Source organism: Scyliorhinus torazame, chromosome 5, assembly GCF_047496885.1.
Source record: "Scyliorhinus torazame isolate Kashiwa2021f chromosome 5, sScyTor2.1, whole genome shotgun sequence".
In the NCBI taxonomy this organism is placed as follows: domain Eukaryota; kingdom Metazoa; phylum Chordata; class Chondrichthyes; order Carcharhiniformes; family Scyliorhinidae; genus Scyliorhinus; species Scyliorhinus torazame.
This window is the reverse complement of record NC_092711.1, coordinates 181,401,787-181,422,848: the sequence shown is the minus strand read 5'-3', so window position 1 is coordinate 181,422,848 and position 21,062 is coordinate 181,401,787. Positions and strand designations below refer to the sequence as shown.

The following is a 21,062-nucleotide window of genomic DNA, read 5'->3' as shown; positions in this document are numbered from 1 at the left end:
TGGGGAGGCACTGGAATATAAAAAGGAACCTCGGGAGCACCGTCATCTTCACCGACTGTACCTTACCCGCCAAGGAGAGCGGCAGCATATCCCACCTTTTATTTTTAAAAAAAATATTTTATTCAAGATTTTTTGGCCAAACATAACAGCACATAGCGTTTCCTTTACACAGCAATAAAACAATATAAATAACAATGGCCAGTTTTAAACAAGTAAATAAATAATATATGAACAAAATCAAAAATAAAACTAAATGGCAACTGCCTTATCCAAGATAAATACTCTCCAAAAATACAATCCAATATACAATTACATATACCAAATACCTATACAATAACATCCCTGAGAGTCCTTCTGATTCCTCACCTCCCCCCCCCCCCCCCCCCCCCCGGTTGCTGCTGCTGTCTTCTTTTCCATTCCCTCTATCTTTCTGTGAGGTATTCGACAAACGGTTGCCACCGCCTGGTGAACCCTTGAGCCGACCCCCTTAGAACGAACTTAATCCGTTCCAACTTTATAAACCCTGCCATGTCATTTATCCAGGTCTCCACACCCGGGGGCTTGGCTTCCTTCCACATTAACAATATCCTGCGCCGGGCTACTAGGGACGCAAAGGCCAAAACATCAGCCTCTCTCGCCTCCTGCACTCCCGGCTCTTCTGCAACCCCGAATATAGCCAACCCCCAGCTTGGTTCGACCTGGACCCCCACCACCTTCGAAAGCACCTTTGCCACCCCCACCCAAAACCCCTGTAGTGCCGGGCATGACCAGAACATGTGGGTATGATTCGCTGGGCTTCTCGAGCATCTCGCACACCTATCCTCTACTCCAAAAAATTTACTGAGCCGTGCTCCAGTCATATGCGCCCTGTGTAACACCTTAAATTGTATCAGGCTTAGCCTGGCACACGACGATGAGTTTACCCTACTTAGGGCATCAGCCCACAGCCCCTCAATCTCCTCCCCCAGCTCTTCTTCCCATTTCCCTTTCAGCTCATCTACCATGATCTCCCCCTCGTCCCTCATTTCCCTATATATGTCCGACACCTTACCGTCCCCCACCCATGTCTCTGAGATCACTCTGTCCTGCACCTCCTGCGTCGGGAGCTGCGGGAATTCCCTCACCTGTTGCCTCGCAAAAGCCCTCAGTTGCATATACCGAAATGCATTCCCTTGGGGCAACCCATATTTTTCTGTCAGCGCTCCCAGACTCGCAAACGTCCCATCCACGAACAGATCTCTCAATTGTGTTACCCCTGCTCTTTGCCATGCTCCAAATCCCCCATCCATTCTCCCCGGAACAAACCTATGGTTATTTCTTGTCGGGGACCACACCGAGGCTCCCGTCTTTCCCCTATGCCGTCTCCACTGCCCCCAGATTTTCAGTGTAGCCACCACCACCGGGCTTGTTTATTTCTTCGGTGAGAACGGCAACGGCGCCGTCACCATAGCTTGTAGGCTAGTCCCCCTGCAGGACGCCCTCTCCAATCTCTTCCACGCCGCTCCCTCCTCTTCTCCCATCCACTTACACACCATTGAGATATTGGCGGCCCAGTAGTACTCACTTAGGCTCGGTAGTGCCAGCCCACCCCTGTCCCTACTACGCTGCAAAAATCCCCTCTTCACTCTCGGGGTCTTCCCGGCCCACACAAAACTCATAATACTCTTCTCAATTCTTTTGAAAAAAGCCTTCGTGACCACCACCGGGAGGCACTGAAACACAAAAAGGAATCTCGGGAGGACCACCATTTTAACCGCCTGCACCCCCCCTGCCAGTGACAGGGACACCATGTCCCATCTCTTAAAGTCCTCCTCCATCTGTTCCACCAACCGCGTTAAATTTAGCCTATGCAATGTACCCCAATTCTTGGCTATCTGGATCCCCAAGTACCGAAAGTCCCTTGTTACCTTCCTCAACGGTAAGTCCTCTATTTCTCTGCTCTGCTCCCCTGGATGCACCACAAACAACTCACTTTTCCCCATGTTCAATTTATACCCTGAGAAATCTCCAAACTCCCCAAGTATCCGCATTATCTCAGGCATCCCCTCCACCGGGTCCGCCACATATAACAACAAATCATCCGCATACAGAGATACCCGGTGTTCTCCTCCCCTGAGTACTCCCCTCCACTTCCTGGAACCCCTCAATGCTATTGCCAGGGGCTCAATCGCCAGTGCAAACAATAATGGGGACAGAGGAATCCCTGCCTCGTCCCTCTATGGAGCCGAAAATATTCAGACCCCCGTCCATTCGTGACCACGCTCGCCATCGGGGCCCTATACAGCAGCTGTACCCATCTTCTATACCCATCTCCAAAGCCAAATCTCCTCAGCACCTCCCACAAATAATCCCACTCCACTCTATCAAATGCTTTCTCGGCATCCATCGCCACCACTATCTCCGCTTCCCCCTCTGGTGGGGGCATCATCATTACCCCTAGCAGCCTCCGTATATTCGTATTCAGCTGTCTCCCCTTCACAAACCCAGTTTGGTCCTCATGGACCACCCCCGGGACACAATCCTCTATCCTCATTGCCATTACTTTGGCCAGAATCTTGGCGTCCACGTTCAGGAGGGAAATAGGCCGAAAGGACCCGCATTGCAGCGGGTCTTTTTCCTTCTTTAGGAGGAGCGATATCGTTGCCTCTGACATAGTCGGGGGCAGCTGCCCCCTTTCCCTCGCCTCATTAAAGGTTCTCATCAGTAGCGGGGCCAGCAAGTCCACATATTTCCTATAAAATTCAACTGGGAATCCGTCTGGTCCCGGGGCCTTCCCCGCCTGCATGCTCCGAATTCCTTTCACTACTTCCTCCGTTTCAATCTGTGCTCCCAGTCCCACCCTCTCCTGCTCCTCCACCTTAGGAAATTCCAGCTGGTCCAGAAAACACATCATTCTCTCCTTCCCATCCGGGGGCTGAGCTTCATATAATCTTTCATAGAATGTGTTTGTTTTTTGGAGTTTGGTGTTTGGGGTTGAGTTCCCCCCTCCCCCCCCAAAAAAAATCCAATTAATTAAGTAAATTAATTAACTAGTTAAGGGAATTTGGTGCCCATCTTAAGGAGGTGCAGAGAAGCACACCTGTGAGGGAGCCTCGGGAGCAATTACATCACAGCCAGCAGGTAAGTGATTGGCTTGTAACTGGTAAGTGATTTCTCTCTCTCTTTGACTTTCTCTTAGCTGTGTAGTGTAGTTCAAATTTAACTTCAGGTTTAAGTCATGGCAGGAGAGCTCAGACCCGTGTCATGCTCCTCTTGTGAGATGTGGCAAGTCAGGGACCCTTCTGGTGTCCCTGACTCCTTCATCTGCAAGAAGTGTGTCCAACTGCAGCTCCTGTTAGACCGCTTGATGGCTCTGGAGCTGCGGATGGACTCACTTTGGAGCATCCGCGATGCTGAGGAAGTTGTGGATAGCACATTCAGTGAGTTGGTCACACCGCAGATTAAAATTACTGAGGCAGATAAGGAATGGGTGACCAACAGACAGAGGAAGAGTAGGAAGGCAGTGCAGGGATCCCCTGCGGTCATCTCCCTCCAAAACAGATTTACCGTTTTGGAAACTGTTGGGGGAGATGGCTCACCAGGGGAAGTTGGCAGCAGCCAGGTTCATGGCACCGTGGCTGGCTCTGCTGCACAGAAGGGCGGGAAAAAGAGTGGCAGAGCTATAGTGATAGGGGATTCAATTGTAAGGGGGAATAGACAGGTGTTTCTGTGGACGCAAACGAGAATCCAGGTTGGTATGTTGCCTCCCTGGTGCAAGGGTCAAGGATGTCTCGGAGCGGCTGCAGGGCATTCTGGAGGGGGAGGGTGAACAGCCAGCTGTCGTGGTGCATATAGGCACCAACGATATAGGTAAAAAACGGGATGAGGTCCTACAAGCTGAATTTCGGGAGTTAGGAGTTAAACTAAAAAGTAGGACCTCAAAGGTAGTAATCTCAGGATTGCTACCAGTGCCACGTGATAGTCAGAGTAGGAATGACAGGATAGCTAGGATGAATACGTGGCTTGAGAGATGGTGCAAGAGGGAGGGTTTCAAATTCCTGGGACATTGGGACCGGTTCTGGGGGAGGTGGGACCTGTACAAATCGGACGGTCTGCATCTGGGTGGGACCGGAACCAATGTTCTCGGGGGTGTGTTTGCTAGTGCAGTTGGGGAGGGTTTAAACTAATGTGGCAGGGGGGTGGGAACCGATGTAGGAAGTCAGTGGGGACAGAAACAAAAGGCAGGAAGGGAGAGTGTGTAAAGCATGACCTGAGAAAGCAGGGCAGAGAGCAAGGAAGGTCTACATTAAACTGCATTTATTTCAATGCAAGGGGCCTGACGGGCAAAGCGGATGAACTCAGGGCATGGACGGGCACATGGGACTGGGAGATTATAGCTATGACTGAAACATGGCTAAGGGAGGGGCAGGACTGGCAGCTCAATGTTCCGGGGTACAGATGCTATAGAAAGGATAGAACAGGAGGTAAGAGAGGAGGGGAAGTGGCGTTTTTGATTCGGGAGAACATCACGGCAGTACTTAGAGGGGATAGATCCGAGGGTTCGCCCACTGAGTCTATATGGGTGGAACTGAAAAATAAGAAGGGAGAGATCACCTTGGTGGGACTGTACTACAGGCCCCCAAATAGTCAGCGGGAAATTGAGGAGCAAATATGTAAGGAGATTACAGATAGCTGCAAGAATAATAGGGTGGGAGTAGTAGGGGACTTTAACTTTCCCAACATTGACTGGGATAGCCATAGCATTAGGGGCTTGGATGGAGGGAAATTTGTTGAGTGTATTCAGGAGGAATTTCTCATTCAGTATGTGGATGGACCGACTAGAGAGGGGGCAAAACTTGATCTCGTCTTGGGAAATAAGGAAGGGCAAGTGACAGAAGTGCTAGTGAGAGATCACTTTGGGACAAGTGACCATAACTCCATTAGTTTTAAAATAGCTATGGAGAATGATAGGTCTGGCCCAAGAGTTAAAATTCTTAATTGGGGCAAGGCCAATTTTGATGGTATCAGACAGGAACTTGCAGAGGTAGATTGGGGGAGACTGTTGGCAGGCAAAGGGACGGCTGGTAAATGGGAGGCTTTTAAAAATGTGTTAACCAGGGTGCAGGGTAAGCACATTCCCTTTAGAGTGAAGGGCAAGGCTGGTAGAAGTAGGGAACCCTGGTTGACTCGAGATATTGAGACTCTGGTCAAAAAGAAGAAGGAGGCATATGACGTACATAAGCAACTGGGATCAAGTGGATCCCTTGAAGAGTATAGAGATTGTCGAAATAGAGTTAAGAGGGAAATCAGGAGGGCAAAAAGGGGACATGAAATTGCTTTGGCAAATAATGCAAGGGAGAATCCAAAGAGATTCTACAAATACATAAAGGGGAAAAGAGTAACTAGAGACAGAGTAGGGCCTCTTAAGGATCAACAAGGGCATCTATGTGCAGAGCCACAAGAGTTGGGTGAGATCCTGAATGAATATTTCTCATCGGTATTCACGGTGGAGAAAGGCATGGATGTTAGGAAACTAAGGGAAATAAATAGTGATGTCTTGAGAAGTGTGCATATTACAGAGGAGGAGGTGCTGGAAGTCTTAAAGCGCATCAAGGTAGATAAATCCCCGGGACCTGATGAAATGTATCCCAGGATGTTGTGGGAGGCTAGGGAGGAAATTGCGGGTCCCCTAACAGAGATATTTGAATCATCGGCAGCCACAGGTGAGGTGCCTGAAGATTGGAGAGTGGCGAATGTTGTGCCCTTGTTTAAGAAGGGCAGCAGGGAAAAGCCTGGGAACTACAGACCTGTGAGCCTAACGTATGTAGTAGGTAAGTTGCTAGAAGGTATTCTGAGAGACAGGATCTACAAGCATTTAGAGAGGCAAGGACTGATTCGGGGCAGTCAGCATGGCTTTGTGCGTGGAAAATCATGTCTCACAAATATGATTGAGTTTTTTGAGGGGGTGACCAAGAAGGTAGATGAGGGCAGTGCAGTAGACGTTGTCTACATGGACTTTAGCAAAGCCTTTGACAAGGTACCGCATGGTAGGTTGTTGCAGAAGGTTAAAGCTCACGGGATTCAGGGTGAGGTTGCCAATTGGATTCAAAATTGGCTGGACGACAGAAGGCAGAGGGTGGTTGTAGAGGGTTGTTTTTCAAACTGGAGGCCTGTGACCAGTGGTGTGCCTCAGGGATCGGTGCTGGGTCCACTGTTATTTGTGATTTATATTAATGATTTGGATGAGAATTTAGGAGGCATGGTTAGTAAGTTTGCAGATGACACCAAGATTGGTGGCACAGTGGATAGTGAAGAAGGTTATCTAGGATTGCAACGGGATCTTGATCAATTAGGCCAGTGGGCCGACGAATGGCAGATGGAGTTTAATTTAGATAAATGTGAGGTGATGCATTTTGGCAGATCGAATCAGGCCAGGACCTACTCAGTTAATGGTATGGCGTTGGGGAGAGTTATAGAACAAAGAGATCTAGGAGTACAGGTTCATAGCTCCTTGAAGGTGGAGTCGCAGGTGGATAGGGTGGTGAAGAAGGCATTCGGCATGCTTGGTTTCATTGGTCAGAACATTGAATACAGGAGTTGGGACGTCTTGTTGAAGTTGTACAAGACATTGGTACGGCCACACTTGGAATACTGTGTGCAGTTCTGGTCACCCTATTATAGAAAGGATATTATTAAACTGGAAAGAGTGCAGAAAAGATTTACTAGGATGTTGCCGGGACTTGATGGTTCGAGTTATAAGGAGAGGCTGGATAGACTGGGACTTTTTTCCTTGGAGCGTAGGAGGCTTAGGGGTGATCTTATAGAGGTCTATAAAATAATGAGGGGCATAGATAAGGTAGATAGTCAACATCTTTTCCCAAAGGTAGGGGAGTCTAAAACTAGAGGGCATAGGTTTAAGGTGAGAGGGGAGAGATTCAGAAGGGCCCAGAGGGGCAATTTCTTAACTCAGAGGGTAGTGAGTGTCTGGAATGGGCTGCCAGAGGTAGTAGTAGAGGCGGGTACAATTGTGTCTTTTAAAAAACATTTAGATAGTTACATGGGTAAGATGGGTATAGAGGGTTATGGGCCAAGTGCGGGCAACTGGGACTAGCTTAATGGTAAAAACTGGGCGGCATGGACTGGTTGGGCCGAAGGGCCTGTTTCCATGCTGTAAACGTCTATGATTCTATGAATGCCTTGAACACTCCATTCACCCTCTCCGCTCCCCGCTCCATCTCTCCCTCCTCATCTCTCACTCCACCTATCTCCCTCGCTGCTCCCCTTTTCCTCAGTTGGTGGGCCAGCAACCTGCTCGCCTTCTCCCCATATTCGTACTGTACACCCCTTGCCTTCCTCCACTGTGCCTCCGCATTACCCGTAGTCAGCAAATCAAATTCTACATGTAGCCTTTGCCTTTCCCTGTACAGTCCCTCCTCCGGTGCCTCCGCATATTGCCTGTCCACCCTCAGAAGTTCTTTCAGCAACCGCTCCCGTTCCCTACCCTCCTGCTTTCCTTTATGTGCCCTGATTGATATCAGCTCCCCTCTAACCACTGCCTTCAACGCCTCCCAGACCACTCCCATCTGGACCTCCCCATTATCATTGAGTTCCAAGTACCTTTCAATACACCTCCTCACCCTTAAGCACATCCCCTCGTCCGCCAATAGTCCCATGTCCATTCTCCAGGGTGGACGCCGTTCTTTTTCCTCCCCTATCTCCAAGTCCACCCAATGTGGAGCGTGATCCGAAATAGCTATAGCCGTATATTCCGTCCCCGTCACCTTCGGGATCAGCGCCCTTCCCAAAACAAAAAAGTCTATCTGTGAATAAACTTTGTGGACATAGGAGAAAAATGAAAACTCCTTGCTCCTAGGTCTACTAAATCTCCAGGGGTCTACTCCTCCCATCTGCTCCATAAAGTCCTTAAGCACCCTAGCTGCTGCCGGCCTCCTTCCGGTCCTGGACCTCGATCTGTCCAGCCCTGGTTCCAGCACCGTGTTAAAATCTCCACCCATTACCAGCTTCCCCGCCTCTAGGTCCGGGATACGTCCTAGCATGCGCCTCATAAAGTTGGCATCATCCCAGTTCGGGGCATATACGTTCACTAAGACCACCGCCTCCCCTTGTAATTTGCCACTCACCATCACGTATCTGCCCCCACTATCCGCCACTATGGTCTTTGCCTCAAACATTACCCGCTTCCCCACTAGTATGGCCACTCCCCTGTTTTTTGCATCTAGCCCCGAATGAAACACCTGCCCCACCCATCCTTTGCGTAGTCTGACCTGGTCTATCAGTTTCAAATGCGTCTCCTGCAGCATAACCACATCTGCCTTAAGTTTCTTTAGGTGTGCGAGTACCCGTGCCCTCTTTATCGGCCCGTTCAGCCCTCTCACATTCCACGTGATCAGCTGGGTTGGGCGGCTCTTTACCCCCCCCCCCCCCCCTTGTCGACTAGCCACCCCCTTTTTTTAATCCAGCTCCTCACCCGGTTCCCACGTAGCTATGTCCCCCCCAGGCGGCGCCCCCCCGCCCCGCCCACCCCACCCCATACCAGCTCCCCCTTCTCCCCAGCAGCAGCAACCCAGTTAACCCCCCGCCCCACTAGATCCCTCACTAGCGTAATTGCACCCCCCATGTTGCTCCCAGAAGTCAGCAAACTCTGGCCGACCTCGGCTTCCCCCCGTGACCTCGGCTCGCACTGTGCGATGCCCCCTCCTTCCTGATTCCCTGTTCCCGCCATAATTATCATAGCGCGGGAACAAAGCCCGCGCTTCCCTTTTGGCCCCGCCCCCAATGGCCGACGCCCCCAGCTCCTCCACCTCCCTCCCTCCCTCCCCCATAACATGGGGAAGAGAGAAAAGTTACAGGGTCGCAGGATTAACAATTTAAAAATCATCTCTCCCCCCTTTTCCCCCCTCTTCGCCCCCCATATTCGCCCCACCACTTTGTCTCAAACGTTCTTTTTTATAACCCACTTATTCCAATTTCTCTTCGACAATAAATGTCCATGCCTCATCTGCCGTTTCAAAGTAGTGGTGTTTCCCTTGATGTGTGACCCACAGTCTTGCCGGCTGCAGCATTCCAAATTTGACCTTCCTTTTATGAAGCACCGCCTTGGCCCGATTAAAGCTCGCCCTCCTTCTCGCCACCTCCGCACTCCAATCTTGATACACGCGGATCACCGCGTTCTCCCACCTACTGCTCCGAGTTTTCTTTGCCCATCTGAGGACCATCTCTCTGTCCTTATATCGGAGAAATCTCACCACTATGGCTCGGGGAATTTCTCCAGCCCTCGGTCTTCGCGCCATAACTCGATAGGCTCCCTCCACCTCCAACGGACCCGTCGGGGCCTCCGATCCCATTAACGAGTGCAGCATCGTGCTCACATATGCCCCGACGTCCGCCCCCTCTGCACCCTCGGGAAGACCAAGAATCCTTAAATTCTTCCTCCTCGCATTATTCTCCAGCACCTCCAGCCTTTCCACACACGTTTTATGGTGTGCCTCGTGCATCTCCATCTTCACCACCAGGCCTTGTATATCGTCCTCGTTCTCGGCAGCCTTTGCCTTCACGACCCGAAGCTCCTGCTCCTGGGTCTTTTGCTCATCCTTTAGCCCTTCAATCGCCTGTAATATCGGGGCCAACAGCTCCTTCTTCATCTCCTTTTTAAGTTCTTCCACGCAGCGTTTCAAAAACTCGTGTTGTTCAGGGCCCCATATTAAACTGCCACCTTCCGACGCCATCTTGGTTTGTGCTTGCCTTCCTTGCCGCTGCTCTAAAGGATCCACCGCAATCCGGCCACTTTCCTCTCCTTTTCCCATCCGTGTCCAGGGGGGATTCCCTTCTGGTTTACCGCACAGTGTTTTTAGCCGTTAAAATTGCCGTTGGGGCTCCTATTAAGAGCCCAAAAGTCCGTTCCACCGGGAGCTGCCAAACGTGCGACTTAGCTGGTCATCGCCGCACCCGGAAGTCATATCCCACCTTTTAAACTCCTGCTCCACCAGCCTCGTCAAGTTGAGCTTGTGTAGGGCCCCCCAGCTCCTGGCCACCTGTATCCCTAGGTACCGAAAACTCCTTTCCACCCTCTTCAGTGGAAGCTTGTCTATCCCCCTTCCCTGGTCCCCTGGGTGTACCACGAAGAGCTCACTCTTCCCCATGTTGAGCTTATACACCGAAAAGTCCCCAAACTCCCTGAGGATCCTCATCACCTCCAGCATCCCCCCCCCACTGGGTCCGCCACATACAGTAACAGGTCATCGGCATACAACGATACCCGGTGTTCCTCCCCCGCCGGGCCCAGCCCCCTCCAGTTCCTGGACTCCCTTAGAGCCATAGCAATTGCCAATGCAAATAGCAAGGGGGATAGGGGGCACCCCTGCCTCATCCCCCGGTACAGCCAAAAATATTCCGACCTCCGATTCGTGGCCACAGTCGTCACCGGGGCTTCGTAAAGTAGCCTAACACAATTAATGAACCCCTCCCCGAACCCAAACCTCCTCAACACTTCCCAAAGGTACCCCCACTCCACCCCATCGAAGGCCTCCACGTCCATCGCCACCACTATCTCCGCTTCCCCTTCCACTGCAGACATCATGATTACGTTAAGGAGCCTCCGCACATTGGTATTCAGCTGCCTTCCCTTAACAAAACCCGTCTGGACCTCGTGAATCGCCCCCGGGACACAGTCCTCAATTCTGGTAGCCAACACCTTCACTAACAGCTTCGCGTCCACGTTGAGGAGCGAAATTGGCCTATACGACCCACACTGTAATGGGTCCTTGTCCCGCTTCAAGATCAGCGAGATCAGCGCCCTGGACATTGTCGGGGGTAGGCCCCCCCCCCCCCCCACCCCCCTCCCTCGCCTCATTGAAAGTCCTCACCAATAGAGGGCCCAGCAGGTCCATGTACTTCCGGTAAAATTCTACCGGGAACCCATCTGGCCCCGGTGCCTTCCCCGCCTGCATACTCCCCAGCCCCTTCGTCAGCTCCTCCAGCCCTACCGGTGCCCCAAGCCCAGCCACCTGCTCCTCCTCCACCCTCGGGAACCTCAGCCGATCCAAAAATCGATGCATCCCCGCCTCCTCCGTCGGGGGCTCAGACCTTTACAGCCCCTCATAAGAGTCTCTAAATACCCCAATTATTCCCACCGCACTCCGACTGTGTTCCCCCCTTTATCCCTAACTCCCCCAATCTCCCTCGCTGCCTCCCGCTTCCGAAGCTGGTGTGCCAACATCCGGCTAGCATTCTCCCCGTACTCATACACCGCCCCTTGCGCTTTCCTCCACTGCACCTCTGCCTTCCTGGTGGTCAACAGGTCGAACTCGGCCTGGAGGCTTCGTCGCTCCTTGAGCAGTAACTCCTCGGGGACCTCTGCATACCTCCTATCCACCCTTAAAATCTCCCCCACCAATCTCTCCCTCTCTCTCCTCTCCTTCGTCTCCTTGTGGGCCCTAGTGGAGATTAGCTCACCCCGAATCACCGCCTTCAGCGCCTCCCAGACCACCCCCACCTGCACCTCCCCATTATCGTTAGCCTCTAGATAGCTTTCAATGCACCCCCGGATCCGCCCGCTTATCTCCTCATCTGCCAGCAAGCCCACATCCAGGCTCCATAGCGGGCGCTGGTCCCTCTCCTCCCCTAGCTCCAGCTCCACCCAATGTGGGGTATGGTCTGAGATGGCTATGGCCGAATACCCCATGACCTCCACCCTCGGGATTAGTGCCCTGCTCATAATGAAGAAGTCTATCCGGGAGTAGGCTTTATGGACGTGAGGAAAAAAAGAAAATTCCCTGGCCCCCGGCCTGACAAACCTCCATGGATCCACTCCTCCCATCTGGTCGATAAACCCCCTCAGCACCTTGGCCGCCGCCGGCCTCTTACCTGTCCTGGACCTGGAGCGGTCCAATGTCTACTCAGACATCCACAGCTAAATCAGCTATCCCCGGGAACAATTGCAACATATTAGCAATTGAATACCGGGCCAGACCTGTCGGCGCCTGCAGTGGCCGAAACAAAGACAGGTGAGCGACCACCCCCCGATCGAGGAATCGCCTCACCATTGGACACATCGACCCCAGAGATTGGGGACAGAATCCAATCACTTGGGACTCAGGGTCAAGGGCCGCCCTGGGAGGTGGGAAGCCCCTGGGCCCTATAAAAGTGAGGGTCCAAGTTCAGATCTCTCTCTCTCTCATCTTCGCCTGCTCGAGACCTTCGCAAGACCAGCCACTGTGTAGCGTAAGTTTGAATCCAACGATCGCTATCCGGTAGAGACACCTAGCCACCGACCTGGAGCAGCCTTTTGAATCCCGCGGGCCAGATTTAATTGGACAAGCCATTCGTTTCCCTGACCTGGTGGGCTCTTCCTAAGTTAAGTATTGGCCAGTAGTGATAGGTTTATTCTATAAATAGTAGTATTAGGGTATTAATATTGCTTGTTGTATATAATAAATGACCGTTTTAATCCTTACTAAGCGGTGTGCTGTGTTATTAATCATAACCTGAACTTGAACCACGTGGCGGTATCATAAAGATACCTGGCGACTCATGAGCAAAGGTGACGTAAACAGAGCAAATAGACTAAGGTTAAAAAGAGCAACAGAAGGAATTTAAGCAAGGAGTCAGGAGGGCTAAAAGGGGTCACGGAAAGTCATTGGCAAATAGGGTTAAGGAAAATCCCAAGGCTTTTTACACGTACATAAAAAGCAAGAGGGTAGCCAGGGAAAGGGTTGGCCCACTGAAGGACAGGCAAGGGAATCTATGTTTGGAACCAGAGGAAATGGGCGAGGTACTAAATGAATACTTTGCATCAGTATTCACCAAAGAGAAGGAATTGGTGGATGTTGAGTCTGGAGAAGGGTGAGTAGTTAGCCTGGGTCACATTGAGACCCAAAAAGACGTGGTGTTGGGCGTCTTGAAAAATTTTAAGGTCGATAAGTCCCCAGGGCCTGATGGGATCTACCCCAGAATACTGAAGGAGGCGAGAGAAGAAATTGCTGAGGCCTTGACAGACATCTTTGGATCCTCACTGTCTTCAGGTGATGTCCCCGAAGACTGGAGAATAGCCAATGTTGTTCCTTTGTTTAAAAAGGGTAGCAAGGATAATCCAGGGAACTACAGGCCAATGAGCCTTACGTCAGTGATAGAGAAATTACTGGAGAGAATTCTTTGAGACAGGATCTACTCCCATTTGGAAGCAAATGGATGTATTAGTGAGAGGCAGCATGGTTTTGTGAAGGGGAGGTCATGTCACACTAACTTGATTTTTCGAAGAGGTCACAAAGATGATTGATGCAGGTAGGGCAGTGGATGTTGTCTATATGGACTTCAGTAAGGACTTTGACAAGGTCCCTCATGGCAGACTGGTACAAAAGGTGAAGTCACACGGGATCAGGGGTGAGCTGGCAAGATGGATACAGAACTGGCTAGGTCATAGAAGGCAGAGAGTAGCTTTTCTGATTGGAGGTCTTTGACTAGTGGTGTTCTGCAGGGATCAGTGCTGGGACCTTTGCTGTTCGTAGTATATATAAATGATTTGGAGGAAAATGTAACTGGTCTGATTAGTAAGTTTGCAGACGACACAAAGGTTGGTGGAATTGCGGATAGCGATGAGGACTGTCTGAGGATACTGCAGGATTTAGATCGTTTGGAGACTTGGGAGGAGAGATGGCAGATGGAGTTTAATCCGGACAAATGTGAGGTAATGCATGTTGGAAGGTCTAATGCAGGTAGGGAATATACAGTCAATGGTAGAACCCTCAAGAGTATTGACAGACAGAGAGATCTAGGTGTACAGGTCCACAGGTCACTGAAAGGGGCAACACAGGTGGAGAAGGTAGTCAAGAAGGCATACGGCATGCTTGCCTTCATTGGCTGGGGCATTGAGTATAAGAATTGGCAAGTCATGTTGCAGCTGTATAGAACCTTAGTTAGGCCACACTTGGAGTACAGCGTTCAATTCTGGTTGCCACACTACCAGAAGGATGTGGATGCTTTAGAGAGGGTGCAGTAGAGATTTACCAGGATGTTGCCTGGTATGGAGGGCATTAGCTATGAGGAGCGGTTGAATAAACTCGGTTTGTTCTCACTGGAACGACGGAGGTTGAGGGGCGACCTGATAGAGGTCTACAAAATTATGAGGGGCATAGACAGAGTGGATAGTCAGAGTCTTTTTCCCAGGGTAGAGGGGTCAATTACTAGGGGGCATAGGTTTAAGGTGCGAGGGGCAAGGTTTAGAGGAGATGTATGAGGCAAGTTTTTTACACAGAGGGTAGTGGGTGCCTGGAACTCGCTTCCGGAGGAGGTGGTGGAAGCAGGGACGATAGTGACGTTTAAGGGGCATCTTGACAAATACATGAATAGGATGGGAATAGAGGGATACGGACCCCGGAAGTGTAGTAGATTTCAGTTTAGACGGGCAGCAAGGTCGGCACAGGCTTGGAGGGCCGAAGGGCCTGTTCCTGTGCTGTACTTTTCTTTGTTCTTTGTTTTGTTCTAAACACAATTCAAACGAGCTTGAAGTTAATTATGCTGACATGTGTTTATCTTACCAGATCCTGGGAGAGGTGGAAACACTTGCACAATGGATGACATATTTAGGTATAGCCAGAAGGTCTGCACTTATTTCAATAAATATTTTAAATCATGCAGATAATTTGCACATGAAAAGAAGTTGAAAGGTTTGCAAATATGGACGCCATTGGATGGCAGCGGGATCCTCTGGTGCTGCTGAAGGAAATAACGTTTTCCATGGCGACGGGGAACCCACCAACCAATGGCAACCTGCCGCAGCCACCGGAAACCCCACTGCAGGAGATGGGGGGGGGGGTATGGGAAAATCCTGGCCAGATTTAATGTTTCGAGTCTGTGTGGCTCTTCGTCAGAGTTAAAGAAAGGGAGAAATGTGATGGATTTTATACCGTTTAAGACGTGTGAGGTAGGTGGAGCAAATAGAATATCAGGGATATGCACGGTGGTAAAAACAAGGGTGGCGCTGAGTCCAGAGGTGGCGATTTTCGGGGTGTCAGAAGACCCGGGAATCCATGAGGAGAAATGCAGATGTTCTGGCCTTTGCTTCCCTGGTAGCCTGGAGACGGATACTATTAGCTTGGAGGGACTCAAAGCTCCCAAAGTCGGAGACCTGGCTATTGGACATGGCTAGCTTTCTCTGTTTGGAGAAAATCAAGTTCGCCTTGAGAGGGTCAATGTTAGGGTTCACCCGGAGATGGCAACCGTTCGTCGACTTCTTTGCGGGAAATTAATCGTCAGCAGACGGGGGGGTTTAGTTTAGATTAGAGTAGGGGGTTAATAAGGTGGTGCCCTGTACGAGAGGTAAATGGCTTTTGCACTATGTTCCTGGTTTCAGGTATATTGTTTATTTTGTTGTTGCTCGACCAAAAATACCTCAATAAAATGTTTATTTAAAAAATATATATCAGGGATAGGTGGGAGCTAGGAGAGAGTTGATAAATATGTCACGGACACAAGACATAGGGAGTGTTAATGGTAGTGTTAAAGACTAAAGAGGGTGCTGATAGTGGCATAAAGGTAAAATACCAGGACAAGTTTTTACGAAAGCAAAACGTGAGGACAAGTGACAGATGGTCCCCTGGGGGGAGGGGAGGGGGTTTGTTGGGACAAAAGGTTGGATTGAAAAAGGGGGGTCAAGATGGAGGGGGGAGAATTCACGGTCTGAACTTGTTGAACTCAATGTTGAGGCCACAAGGCTGTAAAGTGCCTCATCGGAGGATGAGGGGCTGTTTGCCCAGCTTGTGTTGGGCTTCTCCGGAACATTGTAGCAGGCCGAGGATGGACATGTGGGCACGAGAGCAAGATGGTGAGTTGAAACGGCAAGTGACAGGAATGTTGGGAGTCAAGCTTGCGGACTGAGTGAAGGTGTTCTGCAAAGCATTCACCCAATCTGTGTTTAGTCTCCCCAATACAGAGACCGCATTGGGAGCAGCGAATACAGTCAAATAAATTGGACGAGGTGCAGGTGAAACACTGCTTCGCCTAAAAGGAGTGCTTGGACCTTTGGACAGTGCGGAAGAAAAGGGTAGTGTTACGCCTCCTGCGATTGCATGAGTAAGTGCAGAGGTGCTGAAGGAGTGGACCAGGGTGTCACGGAGGGAGCTGTCCCTGCGGAAAACTGACGAGAGGGGTGAGGTGCGGGGAAGATGTTTGGTGGTGGAATCACGCTGGAGTTGGCAGAAATGGCAGAGGATGATCCTTTGAGCGTGGAGGCTAGTGGGGTGAAAAATAAGGTCAAGGGAGATGCTATCATGGTTCTGGAAGGGAGAGGAAGGGGTGACGACAGAGATGGAGGCGATCCAGGAGATGGATCAAACATGGTTGAGGGCCCTGTCAACAACAACCGGGGAGGAGGGGTGGGGGGAACCCTTGGTATTGCAAAAGGGAAGACAGAAGCGCCGTAGACCCATAGAATCCCTACAGTGCAGAAGGGGCCAATCGACCATTTGAAACAGCACCTTACCTAGGCCCACTACCCCGCCCTATCCCTGTACCCCACCTAACCTGTTCATCATTTTGGACACTGAGGGCAATTTAGCATGGCCCATCCACCTAACCTGCACAGCTTTGGACTTTGGGGGGAAACTGGAGCAGGCGGAGGGAACCCATGGAGACACGGGGAGAATGTGCAAACTTCACAGTCACCCAAGGCCAGCATTGAACCTGGGTTCCTGGCGATATGAGGCAGCATGCGAACCACTGTGCCACCGTGCTGGTTTGGAAAGTAGCTTGCTAGGATGTTTCTATCTGTGTGTGGGCATGTGAGGATATAAGTATGAGACTGCAACTCTTTGCGAATACTTGGTTTGTGAATATTTATTGTAGGAATCAATTGTGGTTTACATTATAGTAATGAATCTTATATCATAGAATGGACGCTAATTAAAACACGGTATAGCATGACAATTCTACTTAAGATTACATTTAATTTTTAAATCCATAGGAGACAATTTGGATATTCAAACAAATATTGATTTGAAGACTCTACTTACAGTCCATTATAATTTCGCAATAGTATAGAAATTTGTCAGAACCTTTTAAGAGGAATTCCAACAAAGAACAAAGAACAAAGAAATGTACAGCACAGGAACAGGCCCTTCGGCCCTCCAAGCCCGTGCCGACCATACGGCCCGACGAAACTACAATCTTCTACACTTCCTGGGTCCGTATCCTTCTATTCCCATCCTATTCATATATTTATCAAGATGCCCCTTAAATGTCCCTATCGTCCCTGCTTCCACTACCTCCTCCGGTAGTGAGTTCCAGGCACCCACTACCCTCTGCGTAAAAAACTTGCCTCGTACATCTACTCTAAACCTTGCCCCTCTCACCTTAAACCTATGCCCCCTAGTAATTGACCCCTCTACCCTGGGGAAAAGCCTCTGACTATCCACTCTGTCTATGCCCCTCATAATTTTGTATACCTCTATCAGGTCACCCCTCAACCTCCTTCGTTCCAGTGAGAACAAACCGAGTTTATTCAATCGCTCCTCATAGCTTATGCCCTCCATACCAGGCAACATTCTGGTAAATCTCTTCTGCACCCTCTCTAAAGCCTCCACATCCTTCTGGTAGTGTGGCGACCAGAATTGAACACTATACTCCAAGTGTGGCCTAACTAAGGTTCTATACAGCTGCAACATGACTTGCCAATTCTTATACTCAATGCCCCGGCCAATGAAGGCAAGCATGCCGTATGCCTTCTTGACTACCTTCTCCACCTGTGTAGCCCCTTTCAGTGATCTGTGGACCTGTACTCCTAGATCTCTTTGACTTTCAATACTCTTGAGGGTTCTACCATTCACTGTATATTCCCTACCTGCATTAGCCCTTCCAAAATGCATTACCTCACATTTGTCCAGGTTAAACTCCATCTGCCATCTCTCCGCCCAAGTCTCCAGACAATCTAAATCCTGCTGTATCCTCAGACAGTCCTCATCGCTATCCGCAATTCCACCAACCTTTGTGTCGTCTGCAAACTTACTAATCAGACCAGTTACATTTTCCTCCAAATCATTTATATATACTACAAAGAGCAAAGGTCCCAGCACTGATCCCTGTGGAACACCACTGGTCACAGCCCTCCAATTAGAAAAGCATCCCTCCATTGCTACCCTCTGCCTTCTATGGCCTAGCCAGTTCTGTATCCACCTTGCCAGTTCACCCCTGATCCCGTGTGACTTCACCTTTTGTACTAGTCTACCATGAGGGACCTTGTCAAAGGCCTTACTGAAGTCCATATAGACAACATCTACTGCCCTACCTGCATCAATCATCTTAGTGACCTCCTCGAAAAACTCTATCAAGTTAGTGAGACACGACCTCCCCTTCACAAAACCGTGCTGCCTCTCACTAATACGTCCATTTGCTTCCAAATGGGAGTAGATCCTGTCTCGAAGAATTCTCTCCAGTAATTTCCCTACCACTGAAGTAAGGCTCACCGGCCTGTAGTTCCCGGGATTATCCCTGCCACCCTTCTTAAACAGAGGAACAACATTGGCTATTCTCCAGTCCTCCGGGACATCCCCTGAAGACAGCGAGGATCCAAAGATTTCTGTCAAGGCCTCAGCAATTTCCTCTCCAGCCTCCTTCAGTATTCTGGGGTAGATCCCATCCGGCCCTGGGGACTTATCTACCTTAATATTTTTTAAGACACCCAACACCTCGTCTTTTTGGATCACAATGTGACCCAGGCTATCTACACCCCCTTCTCCAGACTCAACATCTACCAATTCCTTCTCTTTGGTGAATACTGATGCAAAGTATTCATTTAGTACCTCGCCCATTTCCTCTGGCTCCACACATAGATTCCCTTGCCTATCCTTCAGTGGGCCAACCCTTTCCCTGGCTACCCTCTTGCTTTTTATGTAAGTGTAAAAAGCCTTGGGATTTTCCTTAACCCTATTTGCCAATGACTTTTCATGACCCCTTCTAGCCCTCCTGACTCCCTGCTTAAGTTCCTTCCTACTTTCCTTATATGCCACACAGGCTTCGTCTGTTCCCAGCCTTTTAGCCCTGACAAATGCCTCCTTTTTCTTTTTGACGAGGCCTACAATATCATTCGTCATCCAAGGTTCCCGAAAATTGCCGTATTTGTCTTTCTTCCTCACAGGAACATGCCTGTCCTGTATTCCTATCAACTGACACTTGAAAGCCTCCCACATGTCAGATGTTGATTTGCCCTCAAACATCCGCCCCCAATCTATGCTCTTCAGTTCCCGCCTTCAGTTCCCTTCCAACTCAACCCTTTATATCCTAAAAATGATTAACTTCTGTCTCTACGTATTGGTTTATGAAGACATTGTGACAAACCAAGTTAGCGTTATCCATTGTATTACACAAAAAACATGTTTTTAAAAAATAAGTCTCATCAGTCTTTTTTCGAATCGTTGATGGTCACATTGTTTAGTGTCGAGGTTCTTACAGGTGTCTGGCTTTTTTCCATCAGTTAGACATTCTTCTGAATGGGTTCCTGCGCTGTGTCCTGTGTCCAGTTGTTTTCCTGCCAATGATTCAAATGCTGCAAAATGTACTTCCATTTTTAAATGCAGTAATATAATGAACACCTCAGTTGCTTTATTAAATGGGTCACTTCCCCGACACCCACTACCTGTCGGGTTCAGAACTGGATGTGATTAACGGCAGCATCACTTGTGAATTTGAATGTGTCTGAGCAGCTGGGAGGACAGTCTCAACCTCTCCAGGCAGCAAGATAGCTGATCCGAGCTCTCTTCAGCCTGAATAGGCGACCAGTGATTCAGCGGGTTTTAAAGTTACTCCCAAAGTCTGAGCATTGGGAAAGGTGTCTACTCGGTGTGATTGCCCTGGTGTTTCAGCAGGTTGGATGAACAAGCGAATCCCTTCCCGCACACGTTGCAGGTGAACGGTCGCTCCCCAGTGTGAACCCGCCGGTGAGTCCGCAGGGTGGATGACTGTGTGAATCCCTTCCCGCACACGGAGCAGGTGAAGGGCTTCTCCCCGGTGTGAACGTGTCTGTGCGTCAGCAAGCTGGATGACCGAGTGAATCGCTGCCCGCACTCGGAGCAGCTGAACGGCCGCTCACCGGTGTGAATACGGCAGTGTTGCCTCAGGGTGGTTGAATCGCTGAACCCACTCCCGCAAACAGAGCAGGTGAACGGCTTCTCCCCAGTATGGATGCGCCTGTGCGTGAGCAAGCTGGAGGACTGCGTGAATTTCTTCCCACACTCGGAGCAGGCAAACGGTCTCTCCCCGGTGTGGACACTGCGGTGCGTCAGCAGGTGGGACAGCTGACTGAATCCCTTCCCGCACTCGGAGCAGGTGAACGGCCTCTCCCCAGTGTGAATGCGTTGGTGTCTCAGGAGGTCAGAGGAAAGGGCAAATCCTTTCCCGCACTCGGAGCAGGTGAATGGCCTCTTCCCGGCATGAGCCTGCTTGTGTGCCTGCAGGTTGGACGGATCACTGAATCCGTTACTACACACGGAGCGCATGAATGGCCTCTCCCCCGTGTGAACTCGCTGGTGTTTCCGCAGGCTGGAAGTACCAGCGAATCCCTTCCCACACTTAGAACAGGTGCATGGCCTCTCCCTGGTGTGAACTCGTTGGTGTTTCAGGAGGTTGGATGAATCAGTGAACCCCTTTCCACACTGAGAGCAGGTGAACGGTCTCTCCCCGGTATGAGTGCGTCGATGAATTTCCAACAGGGATGGGTAATTGAATCCCTTCCCACAGTCCCCACATTTCCATGGTTTCGCCATGTTCCAGGTGTTCTTATGAGTCTCCAGGTTGGACGATGAGTTGAAGTCTCATCCACACACAGAACACGTGTACAGTCTCTCCCCGCTGTGAATGGTGCGATGTTTTTTCTGGCCGTGTAACTCGTTAAAGCTCTTTCCACAGTCAGTTCACTGGAACACTCTCACTCGGGTGTGTCTCGCTTCTGTGCCAGTTGCTTTGTCCAGGGAAAAACTTTTCTCCTTCCACATTCAAAAGCTGATGACATTCAGACACTGATGAATCGAGTGACTCTGTCAGATGTTGACGTGATTGATGATTCAGGTTTCCCGTCGGTC

The 21,062-nt window shown here is 50.1% G+C and overlaps 1 protein-coding gene across 1 annotated transcript in view; it reads right to left on the bottom strand.

Moving 5' to 3' along the window:
• The window catches only part of LOC140418077 (uncharacterized), a 139,298-nt gene that overhangs the window by 58,656 nt on the left and 59,580 nt on the right, over positions 1–21,062 (bottom strand). Inside the window, exon 2 of the mRNA XM_072501500.1 lies at positions 19,820–20,794. Coding sequence (XP_072357601.1) covers positions 19,820–20,794 — 975 coding nt within the window. The remainder of the gene's footprint in view (positions 1–19,819; positions 20,795–21,062) is intronic.